The sequence below is a fragment of the Falco punctatus genome, assembly GCF_963210335.1.
Source record: "Falco punctatus genome assembly, chromosome: 11".
Taxonomy (NCBI): domain Eukaryota; kingdom Metazoa; phylum Chordata; class Aves; order Falconiformes; family Falconidae; genus Falco; species Falco punctatus.
In genome coordinates, this window is record NC_137591.1 from 10268953 (window position 1) to 10288453 (window position 19501).

The window sequence follows — 19501 nt, forward strand, 5'->3', positions numbered from 1 at the left end:
CCCTAAAATTCCCCAGTGAAAGGGAATGCAGTGCTTACCCCTCCGCTTTTCCCAGCAGCTTCACTTTTAGCGCTCCCTCTGCCAGCCCAGGGCAGATGTCACTCCTGAGGCACCCTGGGATGGAGCAAGACCAGGAATACTTCTCTGTTGCGGTACCAGGTATGCGACTCCTTTGCTGATGGAAAGCTCTCACCCAAGCCAATCTCGGAAAGTTGCCTAGTTGGTTCAGGATGGGAATGACAAACCTATCACGAATGTAGTGGCACAGAACAGCCACAATAATTAAGTTGGCCCCATCTAGTTGTTCTCATTAGATGCAATTAAATAAACTGACAATAAAGCATGACGTTCACCATTGCCAAGTTACCAATATAGCAGATCTCAGCGCAACAAAACAATCCATGCAAAAAGAACTGTTTCTTTGTGGGGACTTTTAAAAAATGTTACGCCAGTTAAAGAAAAGCCGTCTTTTTTTTTTTATTAGAAATCGGCCCTTTCAGCATAGGGGAAACACTGTGCAGCCTGAGAACGACGCTTGGAAGCTGCATCCTCCTCTCCGCGAGCCTTGCACCCCTCCTCGTGGTCGGCTGCAGCAACTGTCGTGTGAGCAAAATCCTCTCTGCTGGGCTTTGGCTTCCAAAAAGAGCGCAGCTAAATAAATGCCCGAGACACGCTTCCAGCTCTGGCACCGAGCATCGCCTTCTCCAGGTTGCGAACATCTCCGAGCTAGAGATGTAAACAACTTCTCCTTCTCACTAGACGTTAACTATAAGCATGCGTTTCAAACGTAATTAAACTGGAGGGTGTAGATATGTGTGACACATTGGAACAGTTACACTACCCGATCTTAATGTTTGTTTAAAGGTTACTCTTGGATGAAAGCTGGTTAGAGAATAAATAGCAGATGCTGAAGGCATCCATTATGTATTTTTGCAATTAGCAGAAAATCTTGGTACTTTTCTTAAAGAACATACATAATTTTGTGGGATGTTTATTGCTGGAAGCAATCTGCTCTCGCTAGCAGGAACAGCATCCAAGAGCCCAGGGAAGCGTCACAAGAAGTCACACATGGTAAGCCAAATGCAATGCTTGCTTCAGGAACAGCACTTAAAATCCTGAGCTCTCTGTCTCAAGGAAGTGGTCAAATGCACTTTCTTTCCGCAGAAAATTTTAAATTAGAAAGAACATGGTAAAATTATCCCTGTTTCTGTTTTCCATGGACATTTTGACTACCCAGCAAAAATGTGGCTGCTGATTATGCTTTCATTTTAAAAATGCATCCAGGTCGTTTCATGCCACTGTCTTCTATGCCCACGGGCTTCTCCCATGGTCCGGCTACCATCTTCCCTCTTGGGGTAGGGAGATACTACTATACTCTGGGAAATCTTGTCCATCCAGGATGCATGGCCTGGAAAGCAAAATGGAAGTAAGGAAGCCACTACAGCTCCCAGAGAGCATCTCCCTCTCACAGAAGTTTGTGTGTGTGGAGTATGAGGTGAGGGAGCAGCTTAACTTTGGACTGTGCCAGTCCCTCCCCTGAAATAAAGGCAGCGATGAGTTCCATCATATCCAAATGAAACCAGAGGAAGCATTCAGCCAAGGACCGAGGTATTTGGGTGAGAACATAACATGGACCTCAAGATACCTGGTCACCACAGCTGGAGGCTTCAGCTGGTTCTGCTTTAAGAAGACAGTGGTATTAATGCCCCAAACAGCAACCTAAATAGCTCTCTGCTCAGTCAGGAAAGAGGACCACCACATATTACACCCTCCCAATCCTCTGACAGATCCTGATAGTGCCTGAAGACCTCCACGAGAGATTAAGTTTCACTCCTAAGACTTGATCCAATTGAGAATCAATTCTAAAATCTCTTCTCACATCTTATGGTACTAAACAAAAGTGCATGCTGAGCACAAAAAGTTGTACAAGATACCATTTCCACGTACCATCCATACTCACACTTCAGTAGTTGCACAGCTATCTTTGCCGTTTCTTACCATGAAGAAACTGCATTGTCCTAAAAAGCCCTCCAGAAGAAAGCAGATAGTATCTTTTGGGATGGCGCCTTGTATTTTCCAAGAGCTGTCTCACTGCAGCATCTATTAGAAGAAACTGAACCAAACCCTCCTATTTGTAAATTAGAAAGAAAAAGCGCAACTCAGACTGGTATTTGGTTTAGGACTGAATGGTTCGCACTGTGCTTGAGAAGCATTTTAGACAAAAGCAAGCTTTCTGCCAAACATTTGAGGGGGAAAAGAAAATTTCTGCTTTGCTGTCTGAATGCAGTTATAAACCAGGATGACAAAATAGTCTGGCATTGCTGCCCACAATGAAATAAGCTGTGCATCTCATCCTTTGCAAGCACAGCTCAATTTGTCTTCATCCTGCCCTGTTTAGCTTCTACAGCTTCACCCTGAAGACAAATTTTTTTTCCACAAACCCTGGAATTCAAGGTGGCAGAGTCAATGAAGGGAGACAGGCAACCTCTAGGCAGGGAGCGCTTTTGCATGCATTTCTATACAGCATAATCATGAAATAGCTACACTAAACGCAAGCATTGTTGCTGTGTGGAACAGATATCTATCTAAAGCTCAAGTCTGACTAGCGAAGCAGAATTGACTGAGCTTCTTTAAGCGTCTTTGCTCCCCTCCTTAATCATCTCACTTGCTTCCATTGAAGCAGAACAAGTCATTGCTAGTTTAACACCTAGTGACTGAGGAGGTTTTTTCATCCAGCTGCTGCTAAGCACTGTGCTGAAGCCAGCCAGACACATCTGATCTCACTCATAAAAAAGAGCACAGGTACTACACTGAGATTTTCTGTAGCCGGGAGAGAAAAAAAAAAAAAAAAAAAAAAAAGCACAATGTGTTTGACGTCAGTTTTGCAACAGATTATGTACCAAGCTCATTGGCAGAAACAGGTTCCGGTTGCTTCAGCGGAAGGTATTTAAAGATTTTGTTCCTTTTGCAAGGCACATAGAGATTGGTAAGAGCACCCCCTTCCCCATCCCAAAGAGCATCTGCAATTCAGAAAGGTAAGGAAAAGACATCAAAAGGCAGAAAGCAAAAGAGGATCAAGAATACATCAGCTGAGCAGATTAGAAGGCTCAATAAAGACGCCTATTGTTACCATCAGAAATACTCCACAGACCACAGGCTGAAAACCACCATCTTAAACCAAGCAATCCATGAAAAATAGCAGAGCACTGCAAAATTAAATTCATCTATGCCCCCCTGTCTCCACCGAGAGATTTATAAAGGTCTGCAGATCAAGAGTGGGAGAACTGCTGCTAGATGAAACCAAAATTTTGAGTATTTTTGTTGCTGCCTCCTTTGTTACCTGATTAGCCGAATCCTCTTTGCATCATCTCGCAGCCTTCCGTCATTAGCAGTTAACCCCGGGATCTTTGGACTGTGGCAAGCACACAGCACCAGGTGCCCCGTCTCCGAGTCCTCTGCACTGTGTCTCGAAGAAATAACCTGACTGTGCCAATGGGCCCAGTGTTGCCCCCCCCAGCAGAAGGCCAGCCGATAGCCACACATCATAGCTTTCAGATAATCTGTATCACAACAGGCACCGAACTGGTATTGAACTTTAAGCAGAACAGTAATCCCCTAAGCTGCAACTTTCCTAAATGCTGGCGGCTAGAAACTGCCAACCAGTAACAACAGCTGGCAGCTCCAGTCTGAATGGGGAGGTTTTTCCATTTAACTCTCCCATTCTCCCCAGTTCAGCCCGGGTAGCAGCACACAGATGTCCCCACTGTTGTAAGACACATCTTTCTGCACAAGACCTTGGCACTTCATCATGAACCGTCTCTGCTTATTAAGGACAAATGTTTCTAGCAGGGAGAATCTTACACCGAGGCAATCCTCAACCGCATACTTGGGGTCTCCTCCCGCTCCCACTCCATCAAATTGGCACCTTTTGGGCAGGGATTTTCTGTTCAACTTCCCCACTTGTGGGAGTGGTAAGCTTGCTTTGGGGCAAGCTGGCAGAGCCTTGCCGCTGTCAGCCAGCCCTTGAAGAGACACCACAACCTCCAGGGCAGGTTTTAGCAAACCAGTTTGGGCTATGTAGTTTTACCAGCAGAAGGATACCTACCACTGTTGGAAAATCCCCTGCTTCCCCCAGCCCTTGCAGGCCAGCTCTGCAAATCTTTTTTTAGAGTAAGGTTTCAAGTTAAACATGCTGTTTACTGGAAACCTGCACATGAATTAAACAGCCCATTTTGGGACAAACCTTTACACGAAATGTGAAGTCTTACTTAAAAAAAAAAAAAAAGCCTGGCAACCTCTGTTTGTATTATAAAGAGTCTTATGCTGTGCCAATCTCCTTTAAGGACACAGTCTGGAGCACAGCACATAGGCACGTGCTGCAACACAGCAGAACGAGATTCAGGAAATCAGCTGGTGACTGAGCAAGGAAGCATGAGAAATTAAGACAAAAAGCATCTCCAACAGCAGCTGCACAATAGGTTTGCATTTCCTAGTCCACTTTCCTTCACAGATGTGCCAAATGAATTGTCACCGCACAACCATATGACTAGAATAATTTGATAAACCTATATAATCGAGAAAAGGTCCCAGTCCCACAGGCATTTGCCTGAGATCTTATCCTGTGCCTAACAGGGTCTTCAGGACTTCAGTTTTGACGGTGAAAACTGAACTTTTATACACATACCTGTGTGTATGCGGCCACACAAGCTATCTACACTAAGAAATACACACTTTATATAGATATGAAAAATATCCTGTGACAGATAACTGCAAGCCAAGCACTCATATTAAGCCACAAAACAAAGTTTATTGGATCTCCTCAAATTCTTTGTACAGTTTTGCTGCTAAATAGACAACACATTGGCATATCACCTTTAATCTTTATTTCAATCAGAAGTCCAACTTGAAAGAACCGGTAACACATTTAATGGCATCTTCAATAAATAAAGTGACAAAAAAAATCTATAGTCTTTGCACAGACACATTACAATCCACTCCAAATTCAGTATTGCCAAAACACTGGGTTTTTTCTAAAAACTTGCTTCAAAATGTTTTTTTTTCTCTTTGTTTCAGCACTTAAATACATGGGAAAGTATATCATGAGAGAAAACAGATACTCCATTCTGAACAGAACTTGTAAAAACCAGTAACTTAAAAACAAAAGATAATTGAATCTCTCTAATTAGATTAAATAATTGTGTTTGAAGTATTTTGGGAAAAACCCTGATTCTAACCTTCATATCAAAACATGCAGTTTCACTGGATCCTATCCTATGTCAGCATACTTATACAATAAGAATTAAATTCCATGATTTCTTGTTTTTTTTAAAGGGGAGATTGGTAAAGCAGAAGCATTAGCCTACCACACTCACGAAAGTAGTCATGGTCCATATATTCTGCAGTAGTAAACAGCTATTTGTACTCGGTCCATTGCTTGAACTCCTACCACACTGGAAAAGATACTGTAGTTTACCCCTTGTTTCTGTACTCGTCTCTTCCCCAGTCCAGCAGCCTCAAGAGCCTCAGCGAGATGAAGATACATGCAAATACAAATCTGCCTGCGCAGATCAGATTGCAGGATGAGGACCAACACATCTGACTCTAATTAGATGCTAGGCTTAATTTAAAGCTTTTCCTAAAGAGAGAAAGCCATCAATAAAGAAAAGCTGAACCCCAAGATTTCCAAATTGCAATTCCCTGTAATTTGCAATACCTATTAGCATATCACAAACCAATTACAGTGTCAGTTAATGTAGGAAGAACCACTCTATCACTAAAATTAGTTAAAAGACTCATCTTCAAGCCTTCTGGAGCCTTCTTCAGCGAAGGCTTAGGGCATGCAAGGAATGCATGGCTGGGCCCCCACCGACCTGTGCATACTATATAGGGAGAGAAAAGGTTACTTTAAACAAAAGGCAGAATTACACCACATCTGTGCAAACATTTAAACCAGTTTGTTTCAACCAGTTATTTGCTTATCCCAACTACTGCTGCTGACTATACTTGGCTAATTCAAGAGAACATGATAAAGCAGGGCCCAATTTGTTTAACAGAACAGAACTTTTTTCCTGCAGGTATCTCCCTGTCAGCTAACATCATAACAGAAGTGCAATAATTTACAATATTTTCAAACAGTTATTAAAATGATACAATTTTAGGGAAACAAATCCACTAGTTTAACCATAAAAATATTTCCCCAGGTAACAAATCTTAAAGCATTCAGTAACACAGTATTTCAATAATAACAATAATAATAATAATAATACAGAAAATCCCTTCCAATTCTTAGAAAAGACAGAACTCTTAGATTTTTCTTATTGTACACTATTTAGGAGTTTTGCCACCTTGTGAAGATCATGCTGTAATTAAGAATATAACTACCATTTAAAAGAAGTGAGAATGGAAATACTGACCTGACTTTGAAATTATATTCTTAACCTTTTGCAAATGAAGACAAGGTAAAGCCCAGAGCCATGTCATCCAGGTACTCAAGAACTTACAAGACAGTTTACATCCAGAGTCATAAGAAAGCACCACTTTCCATAAAGTACTTTGTATGTCTATTGCTGAACAGCATATTAAATAATTCTGCGAGAACTGCTAAAACAGATTCTCATACTAATGGGAGTTTGAATTACAGAATTCAGGTTTGGGGATAACAGGGAACTTTGTGACAAAAATATCTGCTAAATTTGGTCCAGGCATCCAAAAAACAAACAAGGGCACATGGGTCTCTCATTGCTTAATGCTGTTCAGTTGATCCTTTAAATAATAATAAAAAAAAATTATATGGCAATAAGGAATAAGAAGGGCTGCCCACAACAGGCACAGAACTGTGACACAATAAATAGTCTCTTCAGAGAGATGTTTTAACTGTGGCTTTGCCATGTGAATAACTGAACTTGTACTAATGGAGAACTCTGAAATTTGTGTACCATACCCACAAAGAAATGATTTCCTATTTAAAAAACAGATCCATTTGTAATTAACTGCTTTTCCAATCATCATTAGATATGTGAAAAACAATTTTAAAAAAATCTTTTAAAACAATTACAAAGAGTGGACTGCAGTAGCAGCTATTCAAGCAAGATTCAAGCACAGGTTTAAACGAACTTTCAAGACGGGAATTAGCCTTCTTTGTCAAAAATTTGTACAACTTTTTCAAAAACCTGAAAAGAGAGAGAAGAATATTAATTTCATTAAGTGTTAGTCAAACAGGTAGTTCAAGTTAAGCCAGCACACACAATAATTGACAGTATTTTTTAAAACATGCAGATTTTTCTTAGAACATTCACAGTAACTCATTATTAGTGAAACTGGCATCAGTTCCAGGAAACTGAGACAGAGTAGCAATACTACTTCAGAAAAGCAAAAGCTCATGAAAGTGAAAGAGACAAGACACTAAAACACAGAAACATTGAAAATTTGTTTAGTCCAGCTCATGTTCAAGCAGAACTAACTGATTTCTTAAAGTTATTCACATCTTAATCAGTTCTTCAAGAGTCAAAATGACAGTTCCACAACCTCCCTCAGTAATACACATCAGTACTTAATTAGCACACTAACCACATACACACACATCTCGGAAAAATGCCAAAAATATGTACCCTGCCACTGTCATCCTCATGGCTTTTTTGGCTTATATACTTACTTCATCAACAGATTTAGAGGCATCCACTTTTCTGACTTTTCCCATTCTCTCATACAAATCTATTATAGGCTTAGTAGACTGGAGATATGTATGAATTCTAGGAGAAAGCACAGGGGGAAAAAAAGCATTACATAGTAAAATATAAACAGAAGGGAACTGAAAAGTTTTGAAGATAGTACCTCTTTTCCAGACTCTCCCGATTATCATCACTTCTACCACTGCTCTTGCCTCTTTCAAGACAGCGGTCAATACATATCTACAAAAAAACATGAAAAGGATGATCACAACCAAGAACACAAGGTGCTATCTTGAAAGCAGGAACAAAACAAAAATCCTGAAAACCTAAATAGGCCCGACGCACAAAATACTGTCCAGATATGGCGGATGTAACCAGAATTCACGTGGAAAGCTAGATTCGTCCAGAGAAAAAGGATGATAGCTTTACAGTTCATCAGTTTATAGAAATTTGGGCTCTTCAAATGGGATTGAGGTCAGTGGAAGTAAAAGCAATGTCAAGCTCTGTAGTTCGACTGGGTCTCTCCAACTTGAGACATTTAAAGAAGAAAATTACCCGATTTTCAAGGTGTGTTCAGACTTTCTGAAAAGCAGCATGTCAAATTAGGCTACTAACATATGCCTGCACTGAAGGAAAGTCACTGTATGTTCTCTGAAGAATTTTTTAAGGCTACGTACTAAGTTATTGTAAGTTAAAGTGTTCTTACTTGACGTTGCTATAACAGACTTAAAAATCAAAATTTAAGTAAAAACTGAAGAACTAACCATAGTTAAAAGCTACCCAATGAACTAAGTTTTAAAACCTAAAGTAAGGAACACTGAACCATGTACACTTCATGAATACATTTACCCTACTTGTGCAAGAGGACAACGGTTAACAATTTTTTCCTACAAAGTACACCCATAATAAAAAAAAAAAATATTTTAAAATCCAGAAAATCTTGTAGGCATTTGTCTACTTGTAGATCTAGTAAAAAATTAGAAACCCAAAATTAACACCCCACCAAGTGAAAAAAATTAAGTTTTATTTAAGTTTTTAAATAGAAAAAAATCCACCTCACTTGCTCTTTGAGCATAAAAGATAATGGCAATTAAGTTTAAAAAAAAAAAAGGTTAAAAAACCTCTTACAGAATTGGGAAAAACAGTAAAAGGAAGAAAGTCAGCTTAAGGTGCTGGGATTCTCAGTTTTTATGCTTCAAGGGCACTGACATACTAAAAAGACAGCATATCATGGCACTTGTTAAATGAATGCAATGTATCACTGTCAAAATGCCCTTGTAATCTAATGGCTTGCTGAATAAAACGTTAATTACTGGCTATCCTATAGCACAGCTCACAACTATGAAAATAAAGACTGCTGCTGCCAGCACTTTAGAATTAAAGCAGACATTGCTATCAAGTTCATTTTGGACTAAACAACAGTTACTAAGAGTAAACAGAGTAACATTTTCTGAAAATTAACCAAATAATTTTCTAGAATGTATTTAAAGTTTTTATAAATTTTCCTTATAAATGCAATTGCCTGAAGTACTTCTTCAATATCATTTATTTGTACATGATTATACCCAAGGGCAAGTAGCTGCCTGCTATTTCAAAAACATGCAGTTTTTCACCTGCAAAAACAGGTTGCGAGAAAATCCTTGAAATTCACGGGCGAAGTTTTTCTTCTACTCTTACACTAGTCCATTCACTGCCTACCAGTTTCATTGTTCTTCTTGAATGATTCTCACAAAATAGCAAGAAAGGAAATTACAGAATAACACACTTTGTTACCTCATTGTCACAATCAAAAAACAGAACAAAAGAAACATCCGCCTTTCCATCCATAGTCTTATTCCAGCCTTGAAGATTATCTTCATTCCTGGGAAATCCATCAATCAAGAACTTGTTCTTCTGGGAATTGGCAGCCATTGTTTGATCCATAGCCTGATAAAAGAGAATTCAATTCATGATCTCCTGCACATACAACCATTTATCTACTTATTAAATTAACCCCAACAAGTTGACATGCTAAGTTGAGAAGCATTTATCTTGGGATTATGCAATTTTACAAGATGTAATTTTGTCTCTCAGAATCACAGAATGGTCAGGGTTGGAAGGGATCTCCGGAGATCCAATCCCCTGCTAAAGCAGGTTCATCTAGAGTCTGTCTCTCTTGACCTGGGGAGCCCAGCACAGCACTCCAGGTGCTGCCTCACCAGGGCAGAGCAGAGTGGGAGGATAACCTCCCTCAATCTGCTGGCCACGCTCCTGCTAATGCACTCCAGGATACCATTCACCTTCAGTGTATGCTAATTCCTTCACCGATGCACCAATATAGCCTTCTTTCAAACTGAAATCAGTGTTTCATAAAGCTCAAAGTCTCGTGACTCACAATCCCAGCTTTAAAGTTGATTTTCTACAGGATACTGGAAAGCGCTGTTACACAGTAAGATGTTAAAACATCCCTGATCTAGAGTTAATTCTAACAGAAAAATGCCAGATAAATTTAGTGCCATGAGCAACAGAAACCTTTTCTGTCTTAAAGGAGATACTGTGGTTGTTTTCCTGAACATCTAATGAAGGCCAGTGCATTTCCTTCCACAGGAACATTAGCAGGTGCACTTCTTCACCTGGCTATCTGCTTTGATAAAACTTACAGAAACTTGGTGCCTTTAAGGCCCCTACCCTCCGGTCAAATATGACTGAGCTTATCAAGACGTCCAAAAGCTAGTTAAGGGAAATAAGAAACAGAGAGTTTCACCGATTCCCTACAGCTACTGAATAAATAAATAAATAAAAAAATAAAAACCCCATTCTCACAGATCCCCAGGTATCAGAGGCCATCACCTACTGTCCACCAACCAGCCAGAAAAACATGAGTAATTGCCAAGAGAAGTTCAGTACACAGTGCACACACCTACGTGTCTGCCATTTCATAAGAGTCATACTGAAGGAAGGGCAATTCGTCCCGAACGCAGCCACTGCTTTGTCACTTAGTCTGCAAGAGTGAACCAGCAAGGAAACAGCTCGCTCCTTACCCTCTTCAGCAAGCTGATTGTTATTTCAACTGGTACAATTTCCCCTTCCTTAATGTAGTTCTCAATGAGTTCTCCATACTGTGAGCCTGGCCTTTTTCGTTCATCCCGAAGGAGGTCACCAGCAGAAAGGTGCGTGTACCCGTATTTCTGAAACATACAGAACAAACAGGCATAGATTCCCATGAATTAGTACACGTGCAAAATTAACATCAGTCAACAGTGTCAACCACATTTATCTTCACATTACAACATAAAAATGCAGGGAATAGCATCTTGCTGCTGATGAATCTATTCAGTCTTCAGCGCAAACTCTTGACAACGCAGCATACTCTGTATACACAGAGAGCACAGCAGTACAGTGTCCTGGGTAAAACGCTCAATGGGGTTTTGGTCAGGTATTCATGTACTGTTTTCAAAGACAATTTTGTCATGTTTGGAAACGAGACCATCTCAAAGTCCCCAAGGCACTTCCTAATAAGTTACACTGTGCAATGAGATGTTTAACAACCACCAAATTTGATACAAACTATATTCCACCCTAACAGTTCAACTACTTAAAAACTGTAAGTGGTTATCAGCTACCAAGTCTTGATTTACAAAGTGAAGAAGTTGAGATAGCGCCTTTCCTTGCTACGTTTACACAATAGGTTTGTAATTTTATCTAACTACCTGGTTAAAGAAAAGCACACAAAGTGATTCCAGGTCCTTTGGAGCTGGAGGACTGTTTCAAGCACAGCACAAGCCAGAAATTCTACGTTCCTGTTGCAGTTCTGGCACAAACTTCCTGCTCTACCTCAGTCAAATAGTTTATAACTCTGTGTCTAACACTGCAGCTACACAAACAGTCCTACACATGCATTCCTCCAAACCCAGCCCTGCATGCCTGCCCCTGCGACCTCCTTCCCACCTCCTTCCTTGGGATGAGCGTGACAACTTGGAGGGCAGCCCTCGGGCGAGGCTGGTGCCTTCTCCTAAGGATGATGTGGCAGATGAAGGTAAACAGTTACACTGGTGCCACCCTATGTCACGCCACGTACAGTAAACAAAAAGAGAGATCAGGGCCAAATCTATCAATTAGATATCAGTACGCAGGAAAACAGCAAACACTATTACTCTCTTCCTTCACCTCAACCTACACCTAAAAAAAGTTGCTAACGCAAAATCCCTATGAAAAGTACCTATTACACTTGAATTTCTCAGGCATTTACCATCATAAATAGACAACTAGTGCAAACATACAAATACACTATGACCAAAGAGAAATGCATTGCTGTAATGGAGACTTTAGAGCACAAAACAACCATTTTCTCAGCTCATTTAACACCACAAGAAAACTAACCAAACGTACTATGCAAATATAGGCATAAAAACAACTCTTCAGTTATTACCTAAGCTAGCTATACATCCAAAACAGAGTATACCTATACATACTCATCCTAAAGTTTTTAAACAAAACAAAGGCAGCAGCAAAAAACTTCAAGGTTATCAGCTTGGTTACAGCAACACCCAAAACAAATTTTAAAAAAGGTGTCTGAGCAGCATAACAATGTGACTGCACACTTTTTAAGTCTGTGAACTCGGGATTTAAAAACTTGGCTACTGGACTAAGTACAACAGATATATTACAAAAGCCACTAAATGACTTTAAAACCATTTCAGTTGCTTTCCAATTTCACCCACAAAAGCGTGGAAAGTTAGTTCTGCCATAGTCATAATTTAAGAAGGGATATAATTACCTAAATCTCCAAAAGTCTACACAGCTGGCAAAAAAAATGGAAGCAAGATCTTGCTCTAAATAACTGTGAAGAAAAAGCTCCACAGACATCCTCTATAAGCTCACTGTACTCCTGCTTTAATGTGCATTGCATTTGGATATGCCTATTTAATTGCAAATCTAAATATTAACTATGAACTACAGAAGCTGTACACCAGAATAAATCTTTCCTTATAAGCAAGAAACCTTACTCTGCTAAACCCTAAATTAACATGTAGTAGTTCTTGCTAAAGTTAAAGAATGATGATATTTTTAACATCAACTTTCTACAAAGGAGAAAACAGGAGGAAAATATAATCCCTTCGGTTTTAGAGGATTACTAAACCATTTAATTTTCCTTGGCATTTCCCTTTTCATGCATGAAAACTAAATGGAGTCAGACAATTTTTGGAATTCTTGGTCTTTTGCAACAGCAAACTACAATACTTTTTAACAGCTGAGCAGAAAAGTAAAAGAAGTGTTTTAAAGTGCTGTTGTATAAATAGACTTGTTTTAGATAATAGTAAATTGTATTCTACAGTAACCTTCAGAATGGATTAACCAGGCAATAAGAAAAACAAACCTCTCCTTCAGGGGCAAAAACATCTATTTGTTAACTGTACTGAGTCAAGAGCCAAAGAAAACATGTCAGTTTAAACAATGCAAACAAGCACAGAGAAAGGCCTGGCTGCTGCTCCATACACCGAAGGCTTCAGAGATGCAGCGTTCACACTACTCTTGCCAGTTTTAATCAATGCGTACAGGGCACGAAGATTTCTTTCATCTCAGGCAAGATAAACCCTCAGCAAGTGTCCTGAATTGCAGCAAATCACATCTTCAAGAACTCACTAAAAAGACTGTGATGTAACTGCACGAAAAAAAGGGGAAAAACACTCTCACGCCTTGCCAAGGTCTGCATTGTGCCAGCATGACTTTCCAGCAGTGCCAAGTACATCTTGATGCAATCCCCAGAACAAGACTTGCTGCAACTACTGCCTAATTCTTCTCCTCCGAAATCAGAAAGGGAGCAGGACAGTGGCTGCCAAACAATGAAAAAGCAGTTTCACCAGTTCTCAAAGGACGATATATGCTAGATTCAGAATATCAGACCGAAAGGAAGACCTGAAATAGAAACTAGGTTAAAAAAAAGATTCCCAAATAATTGATGCCAAGCACCTAAAATCTGGACGTATTTTTAAATTACACAGAAGAAAATAGAATTAACTATTCTAAAACTTATTTCAGAGGTACTGTTTTCTGCTATGCTAGCAGACTGGTGTGACATTCTATAAGAAGAAAAAAAAGATTAAATTGGTAAATTGCTATTACACAAGTTCTCATTATTTTAGTAACTATTTTTATATTTGGAGAACCATAATCCAAGTTTCTTGCAAAAATTAACTGTGAACGAAAAAGGTAAAAATCAGCTGTCTTCGGTACCACTGCAGACAGCTTCCTCCTTTGCTTTCAAGAAAACCTACAAAAAAAATAATCCCAGTGACGTGGCAAGGCAAGCTCAAGTTTCCATCAGTCCCACCATAGAGGTGTTTCTCAGAACAGCACTTTGCAGGACTGAATAGAGCAAAGCAAAACATTGCTCGCTGGCCGGGTAAATCAGCCCCCATTCAGCAGGACAACCTGGGACATGCAAGCTGTATGTTCCACATCTCCAAATTACAACCCAAGCCTGCAGCCTCCCTGGGGTGCCCTTCTCTCCCCTGTCCTACAGCCACTCGTAGCTTCCTTCTGTCAGCCAGGATTTGCAGCTTCCACTCCACAGACAGAACATGGTTTGTTTTCAGTAAATACAATAAATAGATTAATACAACTAAAACACATGAGTCATATCCGTGTCACACTTGAGTAAGGTGGAGTCTACCCTAACAATCTTCTCAAGGCAGTAAGAAAGGATCAGCAGCAGGCAGCAGCTGCTGCTGGGACGCCTTACACAGCCGGCTTTTGAGGGGCACAAGGTTTATTTCTGATTCAGCCCCGTGTGGTCCAACAACACATCTCTCCGCTAAACACACAGCTTGAGACTTCCTTAAGTAAGCAGAAGCCAAGAAAAAGCAAGAGAAACACAAATTACTACTTTGACCTTGACTCCTATCTTGGCTTATCATTGTTACTCTGAAAATGAAAGTCACAGGGCTTAAGATCTAAACAAATAAAACACACTTTTATTGCCCTAGTTCTGACCTGTCATATCTTGGGCAACATTAATAAACAACTGAAATTTGCTGTATACACAATTCAAGAACTAGTTAAAATAAAAACAGAACCATGTAAAGCCTGCAGCGTTTGTTGGGGTTTTTTTAATAACCTAAAAAGCTTTTGTCTGTCCTATTGGCAATTAGCACATCGAATTAGAACTTTGGGGTACAAACTATAGTTTGTATAGTTTATTATAGTTACAAACAGTAACAGACCTTGTGTCTTCTTATTCCAATTAAAAAAAAAAATTGAAGACATTTTCTTAGTTTGAAACATGTTCTTGCCTCTGGGGGAGGAAAAACAAGCAAAAAGCCACATTAACAAAACCGAATGCACAAGGGTATCCCACAGAGAGTGCCCCCAGGGACGTGGGGAGCAAACAGAACACCCCAGGGCTTCAAGAACACTGAGCTCAATAAAAGGCACTGAGTATGTTTGGGAAAGTCCAAATTTCATTGTCCAGTGTTCTGCAAAATGGAAGCATATAGAGATAAATCTTCAGGGGGTAGATTTAAACAATCACTCATCATGTTTAAAAAAAAACAAAGTTCAGAAATATACACTTATATTCCAAAAAACAACTATGAGAACATAAGGCTAAGCAGAATACTAATACTTGACACTCTTGAAAGAAATTTCAGAAATTGAGCTTAAAGCAAACAATTTTTAAAATGTTTTTATTTCAAGGAAGTTAATGCTGTCTCTCAGCAGACTTCCAGAAGACAATTAATACACGACAGCAAAACCAAAATCTGCTTTCAAAGGAGCGTTTCTGATACAATAAGTTCTTCTTTTCATTGTTTCCTTCACCCTAGGAAATTTCCTTATCATATATCCCAAAGCAACTTAACAGCTTTTTCCACTTGGATATTAATTTATGCTTTTACAAAAGGAGAAGGCTCAGAATCCCACCTTGCTGAATTAAGTTTAGATTTAACCACAAACATATAGAACAGGGCTGTGGTGGTGGTGCATTTCAGGCAAAGGTTGTAGGATTTAAAATTTAAGTACATGAAAGCATATTTTGTGCAGATTTGAAGAACATTTTTTCCTTGACTTTACCATAACCATTTTATAAGCAAAGTTCAGAAGTCAGCAATACAACCCATTCATTTTGTCCTACACACGCATCGTAATATCACAGTCACAGAAGTCACTGTAGAAACCATGAAGATTATTACAAGAACCTGCATTCAAATGACATCATTCAGCTACCTGCTCAAATATTCTGCCTCACACAACAGCTACACAACAGTCCCAGATGATGGCAAGCTCCAGCTAACAGAGCTGTGGGAGGTTTCAGGGGTTAATCTGCAGAGCTGGAAGGGAAAGGGCAAGAACTTTAGAGGGAATTCTGCTTTATCCTTTCCTAAATAGGACGAACTGGTCCAGAGCAGCAGCTCTGCTGCATTTGCACTTCAGAGAGAATTCTGTGAGTTTGTGGAACATACAGGAGTTGTCCCTCAGTACTGAAGAAAACCAGCTTGGTTCAGTTGTCTCCTCCAACCTTATCTGTGAAGATAAGGAAACCTAATCTCTTACCTGCTGTTCCCTTTCGAACACTGTGTCAATACCCATTTCCGCTTGTTATTCTGTCTTCTTCGCTCAAATAATGTCTCCATTTTAGTCCAAACTTAGCATGAATACATGCCTTCTCCAGAAGGAAGGACTCCAGCACACACACATATTGAACAGTTATGATTTAGGCTAGCATTTAACAAATACATATTTTGCCTACATCATGTGATAGGCATCACCCTTTTCTGGGAATGTAAACCATAGACAGCAAAACAATTACAACACCACTTTGAGAAATCATTCCCAGGTAGTACATAATACCCTCCTTACTCCATAAAACACAGCTACCCTTGGTTTTTTTAATGAAAATCATATAATGCTAAAATCATACAAGATCTCACCTCAGCAAAGTGAGACTTCTTCCACACGTGATGTGCTCTGTCCCAAATATCTAGTATGAATAGCAACCAAGAAATATTTATAGCTTACACTGACTTTCTGTTCAGCATAAACTTCAGATTTACAGCAAGATACTGGGTCAGATTCATTCCAAATGTAAACCAATATTATTCAGTCCATTTACAACAGGATGAATGAGGTTTATTATTACTCCGTTACAGCCCCCCTTCTCCGTGGCAAGCTGCCAACAGGACTTAAAATCCAAACAAAAATACACCTTCAGCTTAAAGGCTGCATTGACTGCACACAGGCTATTCAACAGCCTGTATTCAACCAGCGCTCTCTGGGGGGCTGCCAGGGGCCAGGCCAAAGATGCCTGCTTAAAAAGGTGTTGCTCTCTAGTACCTCTGCTGCATTTCATCCACACTTCCCTGTTCACGTCCCATTTTTCTAAAGATCTCCAAGCAGGCTCGTATCAGTCCAACTCCCCCTTCAGCCACCTCAGACCCTCTCTCCCTCAAAGTTTTGCCAACAGCTCCTGCAGAGGTGTCTGAACAAGCAGGAATGCCATCCATTGCAGTCAGCAGGTCCGAGTGCTTTCTACTGTCAGCCCGCTGACCTCAATAAACTTCTTCCCATGCAGTGAACAGGATTAGCAGAATTAAAGCAAGTTTACATTTATTAATATTTGGACTTCTATTTCTGGGCATAGAAAAGAAAATACATACTATACAAGCAAAGTTAACTTTCTTCTTTCATTTTTAGCTGCAAATACAATTTGAGTAGTAATAACTCATTTGAACTCCTAACAAAGTGGTCTTCATCCAATTATATTAGTCTATCAAGCCAAAAGTATTTATACTTCTAAACACAGGCCAGCAGCCATACAAGATACTTCAGCCCTGAGGCTACATTAATGGTTTGGTGAAAGCCATTAATGACAGCCTATAAGATTCCCCTACAGTTTAAGCTCATTTGTTTGCTGTGTGCCAGGGGCAGAATTTGACCTTACCGAAAAGGCTTTATGAGCGCTATGAACCTTTCATTCCACAATTTAATTTAATGAATAAGCCGGTTTGAATGCGAGTCTGTAATTTGAGGTTAAAATCCTTCAGAACTAAAGTTATAACTGCATTTTTCAGTCTGGACCACATTCGCATAACTTAGTTATACAACACAGAGAACTAGGATATAATGGCAGCGTGGATAAACTGTAACAGTACTGCCAGGGCACCACCAGAATAGACGATACACAGAACGTGCCTGTGGCAGGAGTGGCAGGGATTTTTTTCCACCAATGGCTTTAGAAAGATGGGCTTTGCTACAGTTCTTAATCACGTCTTTCAGTGTAAGTATGATTAAACTTTGATCCTACGTGGCTTTCAATGAGAAAGATATATAAAATTGCAGGGGGCGGGGAAAAGTTGTTTCAAAACCTACATATACATCTCGGGAAGTATTCATCCTTAACTACCGCTGTAATCAACCACTTGGATACACTGCAATTATCCCTGCCTCTTTGGGTTTCTAAAGGGACAGTACTACACCATGCAGTTTTCACCGTTCTTTCTTAGATACTTATTCTATTGCAGAGGGCTGTAAAAATGTGTTTGGAAAACTGAAAATGTCAATGTTCTAGCAGAAAGTCCTAACTTTTACTGCCAGTTTCGGGCTCTTTGAAAAGAGAGACCAAGATTAACCATCTAGGGGGTCAGGCCATCCTTTGACCTCTGTCGTGTTCTGCCACAGAACACAATTCTAGTTCAGTTTTTTAACATTTGACTTTCTCAACTTACAGAGGTGGCACCAGCTCAGAAAGCCAACGCCCTACGGTACCAGCCCTTACGCCTATGGAGCGGGCCTGAGCCGCCACGGGCCTGGAGCCCACACACTGGAGACCAACCCGTTCCCATCCACCCTAAACCACCGTCGCCGTCCTCCCCGGGCCACACACCCGGCCGCCCGGGGCGGGCAACCCCGCAGCCCCCACCGTGTGCAGGCCCCGCCGCCACACCGGCCACACCGCCCAGGCTGGCCGGGGCCTCTGGAGCGCCGCGCTGCCGCCCCCCTGCCGAGCCCTGGCGGGTGTCCCACAGCCCGGGGCGGGACCGTGGCGGGGGGGTGGGGTGGTGGGGGAGTGGGTGGGGAGGGCGGCGGGGCAGGAGAAGGGGACAGGCCGGCCCCCGGCTAGGCCACCTGGCAGGGGCTGCGCGGCAGGACCCTCCCGGGGAGTGGGGACAGGCTGCCCCAAAGGCGACCACGCCAAGGGCAGGCACGGACTCCCGGGGGGGTCTACAACCTCCTGAGTGTCCCGCACCCCCAAGCCACCCGCCGGGATGCGTAGTCCCGTACACCCCCGCCCCGGCAGCGGGTGCGCGGCCCTCACCTCCACGATGCGAGCGCACTGCGTCCCCTTGCCCGCCCCGGGCCCGCCGAGGACGAAGACGACGACAGGCTTCATGAGGAGAAGGAGGCGGCGTCGGAGCAGCAGCAGGACAGCGGCGGCAGGGCGGCGGCCAGAGGGCGGCCGTGGAGCGGGCGGGGAGCGGCGGGCACCGAGGCCAGGGCTGGGGCGGGGGGGTTAGGGCTGAGGCACAGCAGCCGCCGCGCACCCGCTGCTGAGCTGTCCCCGCCGAGGGAAAGTGCTTCCGGGTTCCCGGCGGCGCGCGCCGACCGGGAGGGGCGGGGCTGGCACGTGCGCGCGGGGCCGGCAGTGGGCCCCGGCAGTGCGGCTGCTTTCCGGTGCGCCGAGCTGCCAGCCGCCCTGCGGCGGGCCCTTCTCCCGGCCCCCGTGTGCAGCGTGCCCTGCGCCGGCCTCCGGGCACTGGCTCCGAGCACAGCGTGCCCGCCGGGACCGGGGAGAGGCGGCCGGGCTGTGCCGCTGCCGCGGGGGCTGCCCCTGAGGGGACCGCCGCGCCCCCCGGCCGGGC

At 42.0% G+C, this 19501-nt stretch overlaps 2 protein-coding genes across 2 annotated transcripts in view; both read right to left on the reverse strand.

Annotated features, from left to right (window-relative positions):
- Positions 1-4684, reverse strand: part of FOXE3 (forkhead box E3) — a 43874-nt gene extending 39190 nt beyond the window's left edge. Inside the window, exon 1 of the mRNA XM_080407651.1 lies at positions 39-4684. The gene's annotated coding sequence lies outside the window, so the exon portion shown is untranslated. The remainder of the gene's footprint in view (positions 1-38) is intronic.
- A 103-nt stretch (positions 4685-4787) lies between these two features.
- Positions 4788-19373, reverse strand: CMPK1 (cytidine/uridine monophosphate kinase 1). The gene is made up of 6 exons (XM_080407690.1): positions 18958-19373; positions 10688-10834; positions 9441-9593; positions 7831-7907; positions 7652-7748; positions 4788-7169 (listed from the first exon to the last, which is right to left on the reverse strand). Exons 1-6 carry the CDS (start codon positions 19030-19032, stop codon positions 7128-7130), a joined length of 591 nt encoding a protein of 196 aa, XP_080263816.1. The 5' UTR covers positions 19033-19373; the 3' UTR covers positions 4788-7127.
- Positions 19374-19501: the final 128 nt, after the last annotated feature.

Bases quoted from the DNA above. Each gene is read 5' to 3' on its own strand.
- CMPK1 (XM_080407690.1), bottom strand. From the start codon at position 19,032: ATGAAGCCTGTCGTCGTCTTCGTCCTCGGCGGGCCCGGGGCGGGCAAG. The intron at 9,594-10,687 runs GTAAGGAGCGAG...CTCTTTTATCAG, and splicing joins CAATCAGCTTGCTGAAGAGG to GCTATGGATCAAACAATGGC. The intron at 7,908-9,440 runs GTAACAAAGTGT...GTTTTTTTGTAG, and splicing joins TTTTTGATTGTGACAATGAG to ATATGTATTGACCGCTGTCT.